The sequence below is a fragment of the Pongo abelii genome, chromosome 10 (assembly GCF_028885655.2).
Source record: "Pongo abelii isolate AG06213 chromosome 10, NHGRI_mPonAbe1-v2.0_pri, whole genome shotgun sequence".
Taxonomy (NCBI): Eukaryota; Metazoa; Chordata; class Mammalia; order Primates; family Hominidae; genus Pongo; species Pongo abelii.
The window spans coordinates 124,290,722-124,310,444 of record NC_071995.2 but is presented as its reverse complement, the minus strand read 5'-3'; the positions used below and the strand labels follow the sequence as shown (position 1 = coordinate 124,310,444).

The window sequence follows — 19,723 nt, the reverse complement described above, 5'->3', positions numbered from 1 at the left end:
GGGAAGGGAAAACATTCTCACATAGCAGATTAATCTGAGTACAATCAGTGTCGACATGTGTGCACCAAGCATCGCACCAACAGATACCAGATGCCGATTCCACCACGGCCGGCCCATCAAAGGGACGGACAAGCCAGTGCTTGTCAGTTTTCATGCTTTTTAATGCCCTGCTTGTTAAGTAAGCAAGTTGATATATCAGAAATGAAATTCTAAAAATGCTCCCAACCAGCAAAAGTAATGCTCATAAGCAACAGGCCCCATCCCTTGGCTAGGCAGCAAGCCACAGGCATCACAGACCACATTCTAACACACACACACACTCTCTCTCTCTCTCTCCATATATATATATATGTATTTTCAAGGAATTCCCTTGGCCCATTCACTATTGTCTTTCAACAAAAGAATGCTTCCTCCAGGTTCCAATTTCCCAAGCTTGTGTGATTACAGTGGTTATGTTCCAATTAAAATAAAACGACAGATGTGCCTGACTGAATGCCAGAGCTGTAACCAGCCTGGCTGACCATGCACACCTGGCTGACCATGGTGTCTGCCCAACCTTGCTTGTGCTTACAGGATTCGCAAAAGTAATTCCCCAAACAGCGCATACAAAATCAAGCCCCTGTCACACCCCACCAACACCCCGGCAGCATGACAGCAGAGCACCCATGATCCATGTCCCAGGATCAGAACTGTCTCCCTAGCACAGGAAAAAGGGCGTTTAAAAACACAGCCCCCGATTTCACACATGGCAAAAGTGAGACCAAGAGAAAGGAGGTGGACACTGCAGCGAAGTCACCAGAGGTTTCCAGAGCAGAATCCAGGTCTCAGAGTCCCCAGGCTTCAGACTGCAAGCCCTAAGAATCCCATGACCAACAGCTGTCCACCCACCACGAGCCTTCTGCATTGCAGATTGTATCTCAAGCCAACCACCCCCTTGTCCCACCTTGCCATTCACTGACTCCCTGTCTACTCACTGCGATCCCCTCCACACACCTGGGAGCACCAAGGACAATGCAGCTGGCTGCCACCATGGCTAGCACCCCAAAGCCACCGTCCTGGAAGGCTGAGCACAGCCTCCTCCCAGTCCTGGGTTTTCCTGCCCAGAGCGGTAGAGTCAGGGGGAAGAAAAGCAGCCGTGGCCCACAGGAAGACCTGGTTTATTTATACTGAGACATCCACACAAAGCAATCTAGTCCTAAGCACGTCGCTCAGTACGATTCCTCGGTCCTTATCCCAGACTCTCCTGACACTCTCACCTTCTGCCCATGCTCAAAGCCTTCCATAAATCCTTCCTAGGGGGCTGGTGTCTTTCCACCAAAGTAGAGTTAGCCAGACCTTTTGCTTCTCTGCCTGTTTACCATCATTCGCTTACATGCAGCTTTTCTCATCATGTCATCATTAACATGAAGGGGACTCCCCATTACCAAGGCAACAAGCAGAAAGGCAAGTTCCATTTCAATTACAGCCCCTGGATGATGGCAATAGCCCTCACCTGGGCTCCCAGGCTCCACCCTTGCTCCTCCAAGCAGATCTTTCAAAAAATGTGAAGTAGATCACATCACTTCCCTCAAAGCCCTGTGCAGTAGCTGCTCATCCCATGCAGAATAAAATCCAAAGTCTTTTCAGAGCCTATGAAGTCCTATATAATTCAGCCCTTGGCCACCTTGCTGACCTGGTCCCCGCTGCCCCCTCCCTCACTCCACGCCAGCTTGACCCCTGACCACACCGGGGCCGGCCACCTCAGGGGCTCTGGGGAGATGCTCTCCTCCCGTGTCTCTCCACGGCTCCTCCCCACACTCCCGTCAGGGCTCTGCTTGCCAGAGAGGCCCTCCCAGACCGCCCTATCTGAAGCAGAACCTCCCAGTCACTCTGTCCATTTATCTGCCTTATTTTTCTTGTTAGCTTTTATTACCACCTGACATACAATTGCATATTCCTTTCTATAGATGTAAGTTCTGGGAGAGCCAGGACCGACTCACTGGTTTTGTTCCCGGCTGATTTCCCAGAACCCAAAACAGGACTCAGAAGGTGGGTGGCACTTGATAGACATCTGCTGAACTGAAGCACAGGATGCCGGATGCAGAGATGACCATCGTGAAGAGCTGGTTCAAGCTCGGCTGGATTCTGTGACTTCTGTGCTACCCAGGCCATCAACCTGCCAACCCAGCTCCACCTTCCCTGGGGGCCTTTGCAGCTGCTCTTCCCTCTGCCTAGAAAGTCCTTCCCCAAGTCACTGAGTGGCTGGCTTCTCCTCATTCCTCCCATCTCAGAGCCAACAGCATTTCCCTAGACCGGGTTTCCTGCCCACACTATCTCCAGTAGCCCCAGGCCCCTCTATCACATGACCCTGTTTTAGCTCCCTGCACATTTCACGTCATTATCCACACACGCTACCGTGAAACTCTGATCAATGATGTGACATCTAGCTCTCCAGTGTGCAGACAGCCCCGGCCAGTGCACTCACCCGACGACCCCACAGCTACGGTCCAATCTGTTAAGGGGTGGAAGGGAAATTTACAGGAGGGCAGGTGTGCCTAAACAAATCATCCTGCATTATTCATTCATTTGGTAATATTTTATTAAGGATATGTGTCAGGCACGGTCAGGCATGGTGTCAGGCACGGTACAGTGCTGGGTAACAGTGATTCATTGTGGAAGGAAACACAGTCCTTTCACTCCCAGAGCTCAAGGACTAGTTGCAATTAGCATCAGAAATTAAAGTGGAGATGCAAGAAGAATTCCAAATACATCTGTAGATACTTCACCCTTAAGGAGGGAGCATAACTCCCCACCCCTTCAGTGTGGGCTGCACGTACTGTGCCCTCCTTGCAAAGAGTACAGTGTGGAAAGGGGGGAAGCAGGGAAAAGTAACTTTACAGAGGAGAAACCTGGCAACACGACATCAGGCAGGCCATCAAGGTCGACAGTCATAAATCATGTGAGTAGCATGTACCCTGATATGACATGATGAAAATGGCACCTTACCTCTGTGGCCTACCTCCCAAAAACCTATAACCTCAGTTTAGTTAAGTTAAAAATAATCGGACAAGTTTCAATAAAGGGGCATTCAATACAATCCCTGACCAGTGTTCCTCAAGACCGTCTGTCAAGGTCATCTAAAACAAGGAAAGGCTGAGAAACTGTCACAGGCAAGAGGAGCCTCAGGAGACACGATGACTAAATGTCATGTGGGATCCTAGAACAGAAAGAGGACATTAGGGCCGGGCGTGGTGGCTCACGCCTGTAATCCCAGCACCTTGAGAGGCCAAGGCAGGCGGATGACCTGAGGTCAGGGGTTCGAAACCAGCCTGGCCAACATGGTAAAACCACATCTCTACAAAAAGCACACACACAAAAAAAATTATCCAGGCATGGTGGCGCATGCCTGTAGTCCCAGCGACTTAGGAGGCTGAGGCAGGAGGATTGCTTGAGCCTAGGAGGCAGAGGTTGCAGTGAGCCAAGATCGTCCCACTGCATTCCAGCCTGGGTGACAGAGTGAGACTCTCTCGAAAAAAAAAAAAAAAAAAGAAAGAGGACATTAGAAAAAATTAAGGAAATCTGAATAAACTATGGACTCTAGTTAATGACAACATATCAGTATTGGTTCATTAATTGTAACAAATATACCATACTAATGGTAGGGAAAACTGGGTATGGAGTGAGTGGGAAGCTTATAGAAGAAATCCCTGTAGTATATGCCCAATTTTTCTATAATTCTATAACCATTCTGAAAAATAAAGTCTATTATTATTTTTAAAAGAGGATCATGTGATAAGACGGGAATATCTTCAGGGGTGAAGACTGCACACCCCTTCTGCAAACACCATCAGGTTACCCAACTAGCCACACTCAGTTACAGGCTACAAACTGCTCACAGTCAACATAGCATGGGACCTCATGTGCCTGTACCTATGAAAAGCAACATAGGATGTTGGCCACATAATTGGATAAAATCAAATAAAAAGTCATTTCAAAAGGCACAGAAGGTTTCTTCTCACCCAAAAAGAGAACAATAACTGGGCACACCAGCTTTTATCTAGATTTAAAGGCATGGTGCATGAGTTGAGCTTGGTTGAGGCAGGCTGAGTTAAATGCATACTTTCAAATCATGGAGAATTTTCCTAGGAAACGGAGAAAAAGGAAGATGGAGGGTTGGGGGCACAGGCAACCACTCAAAGGTTTATTTGATTCCTTTTGTAAAAGATTTGCAGCAGATCTGAGGAAGGCTTCATAATGACATATATAATAATGATATAATATGATATAATGTCATAATAATAGTGATATAATGGCAATAAATATGTCAAAACAATAAATGAATGGATAAATTGATAAATGCATAAAAAATAATGACATAAGAATAAAATGATTTCATGGAGAGGCCCGGGTTTCTAAAAAATACCAACATAAAAGGCCAAATAAAGAGTCATTTACAGCTGGGTGCAGTGGCTTACACCTGTAATCCTAGTACGTGGGAGGCTGAGGCAGGAGAATCACTTGAACCCAGCAGTTCGAGACCAGCCTGGGCAACACAGCAAGACCCTGTATCCACAAAAATAACTGAAAAATTAGCCAGGTATGATGGTACATGCCTGTAGTCCCAGCTACCTGGGAGGCTGAGATGGATCACTGAGCCCAGAAGATAGAAACTCAGTGAGCCATGGTCATGCCACTGCACTCCAATCTGGGTAACAGAGAGAGACCTTCTTTCTCAGAAACAAAAAAAAAAAAAAAAAAAAAGTACTTTCCTTTAGCATGTACTTGGCAAGTTACCCTTGGTTTGTTTCTTCAACACCCCATCAGAAATCTGATGTAAAGGCTCTGGTTTTAAATCATCATGCTAGCAGACCTATGGAAAGAAAGACTCCAGTTCCGTCTGGTTCCATTTTTGCCTGCATAAGGAAATCACGAAAGTTAAATCCTACAGTAGAAATAACATCTGCACTTGGTAAGAAAGGTCGTGTTGGAATCTCAATGCCACTTGGAGTTCTAAGAGAAACTCTATCGTCTATTTCCATTTCACAAAGGACCTACAGTGCATGAACCTGGCAATGTGGTGATTAAGGCCCAGCATCCTGTAACCTCGAGCAACGTAACAGAAATCAGGAATCTGGGGAGGCTACCAAAATCCCACCAAAGTGCTGACCTTTGGCAAAGTTTCTCTTTGGCCCCATCCACTTCTTGTTTTTAGATTACTCTGATACTGAGAAAAGAGCATTGGACTTAAAACATTCAACATATACTTGTTGAGAACGTACTCTGTGCCAGGCACTGCTCTGGAGTCTTCAAGCCTGGGTTCAAATCCCAGGTCCACCAGTCCTAGCTACATGGCTATGGGCTCTTAACATCTCTGACCCTCAGTTTCCCCACCTGTAATGGAGCTAAGAGTGGTATCTTCTTCACTGGCTATTTTGATAATTAAAGGGGATAATATAGAGCATAGGTCCTGGCACACAGCAGTGCTCAATAAATGTTGCATCAGGAAGGTCTGCTTCCAATGAATCCTGAAAACTCCTCCCACACTGGACTCTTTGCATAGACTGCTCAAAGAGGCACCCATCCAGATACTCTAAGACCGTCCCATACTCTAAGACCGTCCAGCCCCACTGTTAAGCCTTACCTGTGCCACATCAAATTTTTGCATTTAAGAGCATTTTGCAAGACGAATATAATATAGTGTTAATATTACATACAGAATGGTTTAATAGGTCACCTTCCCAGAAATGTGTATTTCTAAACACTTTTAAACTCTTACTCATGCTTTAGGGACCAGTTTAAATGTTACCTCCTCTGAGAAGCCTTTTTAGATTCTCTCCATACGGAACCCATTGTGTTCTCTTTGTTCCATCAAACTTGGTCTCTTGTCCTATGACTATGGGGAGCGCCGCCTACTGGTTCAATTCACTGTCTCAGCGTCTGACTCTTGCACTAGGGTTTCCAGCATCTCAAGCTCTGATTCTCAAAAGGACTGTAACAGTCCAGCCAATTGCTTAGATTTACTGAGATAGGCAACAGGACCATTAGGTCATGACGAAAGCTGTTTTAGGAAGACTAGACTAGCAGCTGGATGGATTAGTGGGGAAAGACCCGGTCAGAAACACCTTGAGGTGGCCACACAGACATTCCATGAATGAGCTGTATGAACCTGCATGTTGCCAGGGACATAGCCCTCAGCCAGTGAGAACCTCCTGGTCATCGGGAAGACTCAGGGGCCAAAAATAAGACTTTTTTTTAACAACCACACCAGAACACCCAAGTATGCTTTCTTCTGCTCTAAATCAGCCATCTTGAGAATTAGAACTTTAGAACTTTTTAGTCATCCAAAGGTAGTCACTTGAAATCTATGAACATATTATGGAACTGGCATCACCACTCAAAATGTATATTTAATCATGAGAATGAAAAGACAAGCCACAGAATAAAAATAGTTGCAAAACATATAATAAAAAAAAGAACAACCCAACTTAAAAAATGAGCAAAAGACTTGAACAGACACCTGACCAAAGAAGATATATAGACGGCAATAAGCACATGAAAAGATACTCAGCATCATGTATCATTGGGGAGCTGCAAATTTTAAAAAATGAGGATGCCACTATACAACTATTAGAATGGCTAAAATCCAAAATACTGATAACACTAAATGTTAGCAAGGATGTGAAGACAGAGGAAGTCTCATTCACGGCTGATTGGAATGCAAAATGCTACACCCGCTTTGGAAGACAGACTAGCAGTTTCTTACAAAACTAAACATATTCTTATCATATGATCCAGCAATTGCGCTCCTTGGCACTTATCCAAATGAGCTGAAATCGTACATCTACAGAAAAACCTGAATATGAATGTTTATAATAGCATTAATCATAATTGCTAAAATTTGGAAACAACCAAGATGTCCCTCGGTAGATGAATGGATAAACTGTGGTCCATCCAGGCAATGGAATGTCATTCAGTGATAGACAGAAATGAGCTGTCAAGCCAAGAAAAGGCAGTGAGGAAACCGAAATGCATATTGCCAAGTGAAAGAAGCCAATCTAAAAAGACTACATACTGTATGAGTGCAACCATACGACATTCTGGAAAGGCAAAACTATGGAGACAATAAAAAGATCAGTGGTTGCCAGGAGTTCAGGGAGAAGGAGGGAGAGGGTAGGTAGAGCACAGGGGGTGGTTTTAGGGTAGTGAAGCTATCCTGTGTGATACTGTAATGGTGCATATATATCATTATACATTAGCAAAATCTACAACACAAGGAGTGAACCCCAATATGTAGTGTGGACGTAAGTAATAATGTATCAATATTGACTAATTAATTGTAACAAACGTGCCACACTAACGCAAGATGTTAATAATAGGCGAACTGGAGGGGTAAAGGGTAATGTGGCAATTTGCTATACTTTCTTTCCACTCAATTCTATAAACTTAAAACTGCTTCCCTCAAAGAAGGCTATTACATTTTTTTAAATGTATAATTGAAAATTCTTTGTACAAGTCAGGATAGATTATGTTATGCTGTGGTAACACATAACTTCAAAGGCTTAAAACAACCAAGATTTAGTTCTCACTTGCACTACCTGCTCTGGACAGGCCAGCAAGGGGGCACTGCAATCCTCTCCTTAACCAAGCTTGAGTCGGGCACCTCTGAGCCCTGATTTGGTCTCAAACCTGCCCTCCACCACCTCCTCCCCATCCCTCGACCCCACCCCATTCTCCATCCGTGCTGGACTCGCACATCCCAACTTTAGGAAGAATCTGCTAAGCCTGTTTAGAGGGAATCTCCCACCCTTGATATCTGGCTGCCTTCAGCAAGAATCCTAAGTAGGCTTAACAAGAATCCCCCTACCCTTACTGTCTCTTCTTAGTAATTTGTCATCTGCCTACCCCTCATTCACCCTCCTCCCCTCCTCCTCGCCTAGGCTATAAATCCCCAGCTGTCTCCACTGTATTCACAATTGAGTCCCCCTCCATACGGAGGTCTCTTTTCCACTGTTGCAGGAAGAGTCTCTGAATAAAATCTGCCTTTACTGCTTTAACTAGCGTCAGCCACTGGTTCTCCCTAACCACTGAGGGGCTCAGGCTGATGGATGGATTTTGACACAGCCTCTCTGGCATTCCGCTAGGCCTGCTCCATCCTCCTCTAGATTAGAGTCTTTGCCTTAAAGAAAACAATGACTACATTCGACAATGCACAAACCTAAAATCTTGCTAAAGTAACAACATAGCCCAAAATTAAGGCAACCAAGCAGGGAAAAACATTTGCAAACAAACACAGGAAAAGTTATTAAATGTAACCAGAAATTATGCCAATGCAAATTACGCCCATAAGAAGATAGCCACATTTCAACTATCAAATTAATTTTTTTAAGGTAAGGCCTACTGTTGGCAAAGGAAGTGAGCACCGGACACACACAGAGCCCTGTAAACAGGCAGGACAAGCTCACCAAAGCATCCAGAACTTAAAAACACATCATGTATTTTGACCTGCCAGTTCATGTCTAGCTTTCCCTCCTAAAGATTTATCAACAAAGATATTTGATAGACATTTTATGCTTCAAAAAAAAAATATTTTAAAGGAATGTTTAACAGGAAAAAGATGCAACCTCATAAAAATGGCCAGTAGCAATGTTTAAAAGAGGAAAAAAAATGAAACATGGGGAATGAATAGAATATACTGCTATAATATCAATAGAATATTATACTTCAAAAATTATAGATTCATTGAAGGGCTCCACAAATCTTGAAATTGTTGGAAAAAATTGTTTATGTGTGTGTATTTGCATTTTTCTGGGAAGAAGGTTAACCACTTTGACCAATTTTTATAAAGGGCTTGATAATAATCATTATAGTTAAATATTCAATGACATGAAAATATATTACTGTATATTTATTCTTTATTAGTACAGAAAACAACAGTTTTCAAAGCTAAATGAGCAAGTCTAATATGCACAGAAATAACATATTTCTGTATATAGATGTGATCACATAGAATACCAATATACTCAAAATATTAACAGTTATTACCCTTTCAATCATAGATTTGGAGATGACTTTTATCCTCTCCATTTTACCCAATTGTATTTTCTAAATTTTCTACAATTGAACCATCTATTATTTTGAAGTAAGGAGCCTTTTGTTATACTTATGCTGAACCTGGCCAGCAGCATAAATTCAAAGTGCTTCCCACTGGTTAGAAAAAATAAGTGTTTTTAAATGTTTCTTTTTTCTTTTCTCCTGCAGACCTGGGCTTTTTGAAGGGGTCAGGGAGGAGTCCTCCATTTCTTATAGGACTCTGTTGCCACTTTCTAGCATGAATAAAAACAAACAAAAACAAACCTCCCTCCTCTCTGTTAAGTGTGGCTCTCCCTACAGGTGGGTGCCCTGTGCCTGATGCATTTCCCTACGTGGGATCCTGGCTTTGAACTCCTGAAGTGGCTGGTACTCAGAGGTCTCCAAGTGTCCAGTGGCAAAGGCGACTGTAAATCTAAGAATTGTGTATCTCAAATCCATTGCTTTCAAATCCTAAAATCGTTTAAAACTAAGTATCTTTATCTTCTCCTGGGGCTTAAATGAATTTTCATTCATTCATGTCTCCCAGGAATTCTCAGCCTGGGCTGCACATTAAAATCACCTGGAGACTTTTCTTCAAAGGCCAATGCTTGTAGCCTACTGGGGTAAGGGCTAGGGAATCTGCATCCAGGACTGTCTGGACTTTGTAAAGACTCCCAGGTGACTGATGGGCATCCAGGATTGGGCCGCCTCAACCTGCTTATTCAACAGGTATTCTTTACGTCCCGGACTAGTTTCCTGGGGCTGCTGTTATAAATCCTCACAGACCTGTTGGCTTAAAACAACAGACACTTATTCTTTCACACTTCTGGCAGCCAGAGATCCAAAGTCAAGGTGTTGAAAGAAACGTGCTCCCGTCGAGGGCTCCAGGGGACAATCAGTGTCTCGCCTCCCCAGCTTCTGGTGGCTCCAGGTGTTCCTTGGTCTCCATGGCCGTGGCTGCATCACTCGCATCCCTATCTCTGTCACCACATGGCCATTTCCTCTGTGTGTCTCTTAAAACGACACCAGTCATTGGATTTAGGGTCCACTCAGCTAATCCAGAATGATCTCATCTCAAGATCCTTAACTTAATGACCTCTGCAAAGACCCTTTTGCCAAATAAGGTCACATTCACAAGTTCTGGGGATGAGGACATGGACATGTCTTTTGAGGGGCCACCCTTTGACTGCCTTCCTCCCCTATTTCCACATGCCAGGTGGCCTGCTGGTGCTGTGGGCACTGCTTTTAGTGAGTTTTCAGTCCTGTGGGAAGAAGAGAGCTGAAAGCTGGCTGGGCAAGAGCAGGAGGATGTGACCACAGCTCACAGCACGGGTGCCTTGCCACACCTTCTGAGGAGCCCAGGGTGGTGGTTTAAGCATGGACTCTAAAGTCGGACTGCTTTGACCACATACCGGCTCTGAGACCTCAGGAAATCATTTAGCCATCTCAATTTACACAACTGTTAAATGGGAATAATAATAACATTCCATATCCACTTCACAGGGTTCTAATATTTCGGATTTTTAAAATTGTATTCACCTAGAAGACATAACATAGTGCCTGGCACCTAACAAGAGTCATATGGTTTTTCAATAGATTTTTTAAATAAAATAAGAAATGGACAAACAGAATCAAACAAAATTGTCCTCAAAGACATATTAACATATTCTGTGTGTTCTTTTATCTTTCAACAAAATATTTTATAGAAGGGAAGAAACTAACACAAATGGGATCAGAGGAAAAACTACTTCTACTTTGTTGAAATAGAGGCAGCTGTTATAATCATTCAACTGTCTCCCTTCTTCTTTTCTTAAACTTGAATAAGAATCCTTCAGCACAATGAAAAATTTAGGCTGGTTCACGTTTCACAAATCCATATAATGGCACTTGATATGGTAACTGTCTTATGTCAACATTGTTTTTTGTTTGATGGCCAAATGTTAAGTTTCATAAAAAACAATGAATTAGTTCAGTTAATTAAAAGGACGACCTTTCCCTCTGCTCAAATGGTAATAATATTTTTCTAGACTATAGTAGGCAATGAAAAACTCCTGAAAGATTGGATATTCCAGATTTTCCAATATGGTAGCTGATATGGTTTGGCTGTGTCCTCACCCAAATCTCATATTGAATTATAGCTCCCATAATTCCCATGTGTTGTGAGAGGGATCCAGTGGGAGGTAATTGAATCATGGAGGTGGGTCTTTCCTGTGCTGTTCTCATGACAGTGAATAAGTCTCATGAGATCTGATGGTTTTATAAAGGGGAGTTCCCCCACACAACCTCTTTTGCCTGCCACCATGTAAGATGTGACTTTGCTCCTCATTCACCTTCAGCCATGATTGTGAGGTCTCCCCAGCCATGTGGAACTGTAAGTCAATTAGACCTCTTTCCTTTATAAATTACCCAGTCTTAGGTATGTCTTTATTAGCAGCATGAGAACAGACTAATACAGTAAGTTGGTACAGGCAGAGTGGCGTGCTATTACAAAGATACCCAAAAACATGGAAGCAACTTTGCGACTGGGTAACAGGCAGAGGTTGGAACAGTTTGGAGGACTCAGAAGAGGACAGGAGGATGTGGGAAAGTTTGGGACTTCCTAAAGATTTGTTGAATGGCTTTGACCAAAATACTGACAGTGATATGGACAACGAAGTCCAAGTTAAGGTGGTCTCAGATGGAGATGAGGAACTTGTTGGGAACTGGAATAAAGGTGACTCTTGCTATGTTTTAGCAAAGAGACTGGTGGCATTTTGCCCCTGCCATAGAGATCTGTGGAACTTTGAATTTGAGAGAGATTATTTAGGGTATCTGGCAGAAGAAATTTCTAGGCAGCAAAGCATTCAAGAGATGACATGGATGCTGTTAAAAGCATTCAGTTTTATGTATTCACAAAGACATGGTTTGGAATTTATGTTTAAAAGGGAAGCTGAACAGAAAAGTTCAGAAAATTGGCAGCCTGATGATGTGATAGAAAAGAAAAACCCATTTTCTGAGGAGAAAATCAAGCTGGCTGCAGAAACTTGCATACATAATGAGGAGTCAAATGTTAATCACCAAGACAATGGAGAAAATGTCTCCAGGGCATATCACAGATCTTCCCGGCAGTCCCTCCCATCAGAGGCCCAGAAGCCCAGAGGAAAAAATGGTTTCTTTTGTGGGCCTGGGCCAGGATCCCCCTGCTCTGTGCAGCCTAGGGACTTGGTACACTGTGTCCCAGCCACTCCAGCCATGACTAAAAGGGGCCAATGTAAAGGTCGGGTCATGGCTTCAGAGGGTGCCAGCCCCAAGCCTTAGCAGCTTACATGTGGTGTTGAGCCTGAGGGTGCACAGAAGTTAAGAACTGAGGTCTGTGAACCTCTGCCTAGATTTCAGAGGATGTATGGAAATGCCTGGATGTCCAGGCAGAGGTGTGCTGCAGGGGCAGAGCCCTAATGGAGAACCTCTGCTAGGGCAGTACGGAAGGGAAATGTGGGATGGAAGCCCCCACAAAGAGTCCCCACTGAGGCACTGCCTAGTGAAGCTGTGAGAAGAGGGCTACTGTCCTCCAGATCCCAGAATGGTAGATCCACTGACAGCTTGCACTGTGTGCCTGGAAAAGCTGCAGACACTCAGCGCCAGCCCATGAAAGCAGCCAAGAAGGGGGTTGTACCCTGCAAAGCCACAGAGGCAGAGTTGCCCAAGACCATGGGAACCTACCTTTTGCATGAGTGTGACCTGGATGTGAGACACGGAGTCAAAGGAGATCATTTTAGAGCTTTGACTGCCCCGCTGAATTTCAGACTTCCATGGGGCCTGTAGTCCCTTCATTTTATCCAATTTCTCCCATTTGGAATGGCTATACTTACCACATGCCTGTACCCTCATTGTATCTAGGAAGTAACTAACTTGCTTTTGATTTTAGAGGCTCACAGGCAGAAGGGGCTTACCTTGTCTCAGATGGGACTTTGAACTGTGGACTTTTGAGTTAATGCTGAAATGAGTTAAGACTTTGGGGGATTGTTGGGGAGGCATGACTGGTTTTGAAATGTGAGGACATGAGATTTGGGAAGGGCCAAGGGTGGAATTATATGGTTTGGCTGTGTCCCCACCCAAATCTCATCTTGAATTGTAGCTCCCATATTTTCCACATGTGGAAGGGACCCGGTGGGAGGCAAATGAATCATGGGGGTGGGTCTTTCCCATGCTATTCTTGTGATAGTGAAGAAGTCTCATGAGAACTGATGGTTTTATAAAAGGGAGTTCCCCTACACAAGCTCTCTTACTTGCCACCATGTAAGACGTGACTTTGCTCCTTGTTCACCTTCAGCCATGATTGTGAGACCTCCCCAGCCATGTGGAACTGTGAGTCAATGAAACCTCTTTCCTCTATAAATTATCAGGTCTTGGGTATGTCTTAATTAGCAGTGTGACAACAGACTAATACAGTACCCTTCACAGTGAACAGCTGGATTGGATCTTGACTTTACCTTGAGTTAGGTTACAGCAATGTGGGTGTGCCTGTTTTTTTGAAGAAGTCTATTTTAGGGCTTTTGCTTGCCTATCCTCTGAGCTTTTCTCTGCCTCTATTCAAATTTTTAGATAAGAATGGGCTCTGTATTGTGGTTTCTGTCCACATAAAAAGTTGCAGTTTATTTTCTCTGAGGTTTGGGTCCCAACAGCCAGACAGGAATCATTCAAAGAACAACCTCATCTCAACCTACCTAGCTGCACGTGGCTTCCATGCAAATAGTCCATCATCTAGCTTTAAGTTCCCTTGATTCAGTGTTATCTGTTCTGAACACTTTCAAATTTGCTTATTTTTTCTAATCTCCTTCTCCTCTTTTGGCAACACCACTCTTTATCTTGTGGTTTGCATCTTTATTACTCACATTTCCTCACAATGACTGTTCATTAAAATATTTTAAATTAAGATCTTTACTGCCTTTCTAACCAAGCACTTCGGGTCTTCCCATACAACACATTTTTAATTCTTATCACAGAATTTCAGGCAGTTTGTACATAATATGCTATCAAAAATTCTATTCCACTCAAGGTTGTCACAATTCAGAGATTACAGCATTTTGCAGGGTGTTTTGTTGGGGATATATTCATATATTCACTTTGTTAGCCGGCAAGCATGGTCCACGAGCCTGTACTTCACACCTCATTTGATATTACAATTCAACAAAAAAAAGGGATAAAAAGAAGCAATTATTTATTTAGATGATGGAATGGATTTTGTGAGATTAGGTAAGCATAAATTGTCATGCCAAAGTGACAATCCCTGCCCTTCTTAGGGCCCAAGGGAGGTCAGATACTAAATGTAAAGAAAGAGAAGGAGAAAGAGGACACTCTTTCTCCTTTATGAGACGATGTGAGAGTGTCTCATAATTATGTAACTCTGCTTATATAACTACTTTACTTTTTTCCCCTGTAACCTTTTTTTAATCTTTTCTAAAGAGAATGCAAAACTGATTCTTACAGAACCAAAAAGTGATAGCCATGGCCCAGGTTGCTCTTCAGTTTAAAACATTACCACTTGGTCAGTCAAATATATCAACAAAATTAATTTCCTAAGCATAGACCGTGGATATCACCATTCTGTACCCAGACAGTGATTTCTGAGGGCAGGGGGCCAGAAAATCCCATTTGGACTCCTGTAGCACAACAGCAGGAGGCATGAGACTAAGGTAACTGGGGTGGCGCCCACTCCAGCTCCTGTCCCCATCAGCATCCGCTGCCCATCAACAATCCCTCTCCCACTCTCTGCCCAAGCTCTTCCATTAGGGCTGGTCAAAACCCCTGGTTCAGGGCTGGCTACAGTGACTGGTTCAGGGTGGGTGCACAATCTAAGTGATGCCAAACAGAGCCAGTGGTTACCAGCACTGGGATGTGTGCCTGGCCTATCTGGGGACAGTAGCTTTCTCCCTGAAGTGACCAAGTTAGCAGATGTTTGCTGGGAACTGCTAGCAGTCATCTTGCCTCCAGGAGGGAAGGGCCTGTCTGAGAAAAAGCCAAACCAGGGAGACAGGTTGCTAAGGATACTGGTTGAGCACCTACCTGACCCTACATTCCTGGTACCAGGCCACCCCCAAACTTCTCTACCTGCAGGGACACAAACCCACCTGATAAGCTCAGCAACCAAGAGTGAGTCTGCCACTGGGAATACAAACACACAGGGCCCCCAGGCAAAGTAGAGAATCAAGCTACAACTTTTGACAGAAACCAGCTTCAAAGAGTGTGGCAAACACTGTGAGCCGATCACCCAGCAGTCACCCGTTCTCCCATCCTCATTCCCTGGCAACAGAGACCATTTCCCACTACAAAGCCTGGAAATAATACCAGAGACTCATTTTCCAAGGGTACCCTGCCTCTCGGGCAAAAGCATGAAACCCACTGCGTATTGATAAGATCTAAAGGGAAGACTTCCATGGATATTGTTGGAAAGGTTTTCCTCCCTGGTAAAAAGGGACACATGAGGAGAGACCCCCCCTCCCCCTTCCAGTCTTTAGATATCGTTGGCTGAGTCCGTGATGCCTGGAAGAGCTGCAGCCATCTTGTGACCATGAGGAACCCAAGCTAGAGAGTGACAATCAGGGCACTGGGTATACTGAAGTGGGAAGACAGAAAACACCCAGGAGACACCGTTGTGCTGCTGGATTCACCATCCATGGCACCATCTACCTCTCAATTTCTTTTATGTGAGATGACAAAACCCTGCTGCAGCAACCACTTTGAGGTAAATATTCTATTACTTGCAACTGAAAGCACCTAAGCAATGTAAAAATCCAAGGCTCCCTAGAAACTAACAACCCAGAATTTAGGAGCATCTAGCAGGCAGACACAAATTTTCAGGGAAACCATGGGTCAAGCGGGGTTGTGGGCTGAAAACTCTGTTGATAGATGTAGAGAATGATGAGTGGAACATAGAGTTTAGAGTAAGAGGCATCCAGATTACTTAGTCAGTGATTCCTAAAGGAATGCTTTAGACCACTCCGTCTGAGTCACTTCTCACCCTCTGAAAGAGATCTTCAAAAGCAGGCAGAAGAGAGTTCTAGCTGAGGTTGGCTGGGGTCACCCAAGAAGAGACAGCACTTGCCAGCAACTCATTGGAAAAGACCCTCCATTTCTCATGCTCCCCTCCGCCCAGGCCTTCATTCATTCACGGAAGGCCTCCCCCATTCCTAACGCTGCAGGCCTTGAAGAGTTTAAAGACTAGGGAAGAAAGAGAATTGGTTGTGACAATATATGGTGATAAGCAACAAACTCAGAAGGGGCTCGTGTGGTAAGCTGAGGAGTCTGAGCCCCCTCCTGGGAGAAGTGGGAGCCAGAGGTTTTAAAGCAGGAGGCCGCATGTCCAGCAAAGCTTGTTAGCCCTCCCAGGGAAGCAATCTCACAGAAGACTGGTGTTTAATGAAACAAGAAAATAGAGGCAATGAGACTGGTAGGGAAGGCGGCTGCAACACAGGTGAGAGTTCTTTCTACCTGCCAGGTGTCCTGATGTGAGGTGAAACGTGATCACCTCTCTCTGGGTCCCAGGTGAGTTCAGCCTTGTAAAGCCCAAGGCTGGTGTCTGAACGAGAGAAGACAGGTTGCCTTCCAGCAATGCCAAGTTCATTCAAATTAAGATTCTGAGGCCATGTGCCAATTCCCAAGTGTGATATCAGCAAAATAACTATATTTAAGCACCAAGGGACGAATGCCCAATAGCTAAAGCTACCCTCGGTTTGCTCATTACTAAGTATATTTTCCCCTTGCCTCTTAAATCATTTTTATTTCCCCTATTTCCTTCTTCAACTCTTTGCTGCAAACAATAACAATAGTAATAATAAAGATAAAAATTTAAAACGCGGTTACCAAACCCGACGCTGTGACAAATGTGAACTCTGGTGATTTTTGAGACTGCCGACCTAATTAGGTCATTTTTGTATGAAGAGCATCAAGGATAGAAGCCTCATACCGTGGCACATCCCAGTAATGGAGCCATTCAGAAGCGGCACGGCTGAGCTACGCTGATGAGCGCAAAGGAAACCATTTCCCATTAAACGCAGAGGCATCGCTTTATCCACACACACATTATTTTGCTATCAGCTCTGGCAGCCACTCCCCTCCTCCCCACCGCCGAGGTGCCCTGGGGATCTCCACGCTTACCTGCTCTGCGTGTCCGGGCGATGGCCCATGCAGGTGAGGGTGGCCGACGTCTGAGTGCTGCCATTATCAATTTCCTCCTGGACTGCCCATTGGTCCTCACTGCTGACTCTCACTGCCGTTATCTTCACACCTGCTGCCGCCTTAATTCTGTGGGGTGGGAAAACAATGATATTATATATAATAAAACCATTTTAGTTTGAAACAGGTAGTAAAAGACGGCACGAGAGCAGATCACCGGGAAAGCATCTGTAACATCGCCCCCTTCCTCTGGGAGATGTGGGGGAGAGTGGTGGCAAGTGCCTTTCTTTTAAAAACTAAGTGTCTTGTAATTTTTACAAGTGCCTGGAAGTAGGAGCCCCAGCTTTTGCCATGTGCATTAATTTTCTGTTTAATCAGTGTGCTGGGAACCAGATCACTGCTGCTCCAGGGACCCCAACATGACACAAATGAGACAGATGCCTCGGGGCAGGAGAGATGCATCTGCAAGGCCTATTCTTCACCTGGAGATGGAGAAGAGTCTTTAAGATGCGGGGTGGGTTGTGCAAGGCCAGAAGATCGCACAGCCCAGGGGATGGAAGAGGAGGCTATCGCACTGGGCACTCTGGGAGCAGGAATGGACGGGAGCACCCAGTCCTCAGGTGTTTGAAGAACAAACATGGCATTCAGGCAGGATAACGGGGCCAGGTGCTGCCTGGTACAATGTTCACAGAACACGGTTCCGCCAGGAAAAATCAAGGACCCAGGTGTGTTGCCATTGAGAAAAGGCCAAGGAGAGTTCACAGTCTGGGTTTCTTTCTTTTTGTACACTGCTCCTGAAATGATCCTCACGTTGCTACTAACCAGAAAACATCTCCTCTATAACAGTGGGGAGTCCACGGACAACATCCATGTTCTCCCAGGGCAACCTGGGGACTTGGCCCAATGCTGTGTATGCATCTGGAGGGTCACCAGGATGAAGGCAGGCCGTGGGGTGCCCACTGCTTACTATGCCTTAACTGAACATAGGTATCACCACAAGGGCCCACTGGGACTTCTGGGGATGTAAACTAATGCTGCGAACTAATGCTGCAGAGGTCAGTGCATGCTGGGCTGGGAAGGTGACCAGCTCCTCTCTGCTTCCCAGAAGCCTGTGGACCCACAAGGCCCAGTGAGGCCCTGGGCACCCTCTCCCATGAACAAAAAAGGGATACCAAAGGCAGCCAAATATTATCTGGAGGAGAGGAGTGTCAGCAAAGACAGGTGCATTATGCCAGACATCCCAGCACCACCAAGAAAAGATTGATGGGAAGCAAAGATTCCCTCCAAGATTAATTAATCAAACCCACACATAGCAGCAGGTCTAGGACACTATTTAAAAACAAATGAATGAAAGTGAAAAGACAGCCTACAGAATGGGAGAAAATATATGCAAATTATCTATTCGATAAGGGCCTGGCATTCAGCATATATAAAGTACTCCCACAAAATCAACAACAAAAGCAAATAACATAATTAAAAACTCGGCAAAGGTCTTGACTAGACATTTCTCCAAAGTTATATAAGTGGCCAATAAACACATGAAAATACCCTCAACAACATCATTAGTCATCAGGGAAATGCAAATCCAAACCACAATAAGATACCACTTCATACCCATTGCGATGGCTAAAATAAAAAAGACAGATACTAAGTGCTGGTGAGGATGCAGAGAAACTGGAACCCTCATACGCTGCTCTGGGAACATAAAATGGTACAACCACTGTGGAAAACAGTTTCCCAGTTTCTCCAAAAGTTAAACATAGAATTACCATATGGTCTAGCAATTCCACTCCTAGGTATATACCTAAATGAATTGAAAACGGGCGCTCAAATGAATACTTGTATGCTCATGTTCACAGCAGCACTGTGGGCAATACGTAAAAGACTGAAACAACTCAAATGTCCATCTATGATGGAGGCAAAAATAAAATGTGGTCTATCCATACAATGGAATAGTATTCAGCCATAAAAAGGGATGAAGTTCTGACACATGCTACGTGATGAACCTCAATAACGTGATGCTGAGTGAAAGAAGCCAGACACAAAAGGCCACATAGTGTATGACTGCATTCAGATGAAACATTCAGAAAGTAAATCCATAGAGACAGAAAGTAGACTGGTGGTTTTCAGGGACTGGGGAAGAGTGAGGATGGGGGAAATGGGGAGTAGCTGCCTAGCTAATGGGTACCCAGTTTCCTTTTGGGATGATGACAGTGTTTTGGAAGTAAACAAAGATGGTGGTCCAACAGCACTGTGAATGTACTAAATGCCAGTGAAATGGCTAATTTTATGTGATGTAAATTTTACCTCAATACAAAAAAGAAAATGGGGGAAAAAAACCCACAGGTGAAAAATGACCCCTCCCAGGAGCGACTGAAACTTTAAAAAAATAGAATGTAACAAAATCAAATCAAAACACCTGTAAGACCCAAGGAAGGCGGCCTCTCTTTACCACCCACCATAAGGAACCTTGAGTGTAGAATTAGGGGATTCAAATGTCTGCATATCTCATTAAAGAAAATGA

The 19,723-nt window shown here is 44.3% G+C and overlaps 1 protein-coding gene across 3 annotated transcripts in view; it reads right to left on the bottom strand.

Moving 5' to 3' along the window:
* The window catches only part of TMEM132B (transmembrane protein 132B), a 528,943-nt gene that overhangs the window by 240,032 nt on the left and 269,188 nt on the right, over window positions 1-19,723 (bottom strand). For all 3 annotated transcript variants that reach the window (XM_054527734.2, XM_009248394.4, XM_054527735.2), the window contains one exon: window positions 17,182-17,328. In XM_054527734.2, the coding sequence (XP_054383709.1) occupies window positions 17,182-17,328 (147 nt within the window). The remainder of the gene's footprint in view (window positions 1-17,181; window positions 17,329-19,723) is intronic.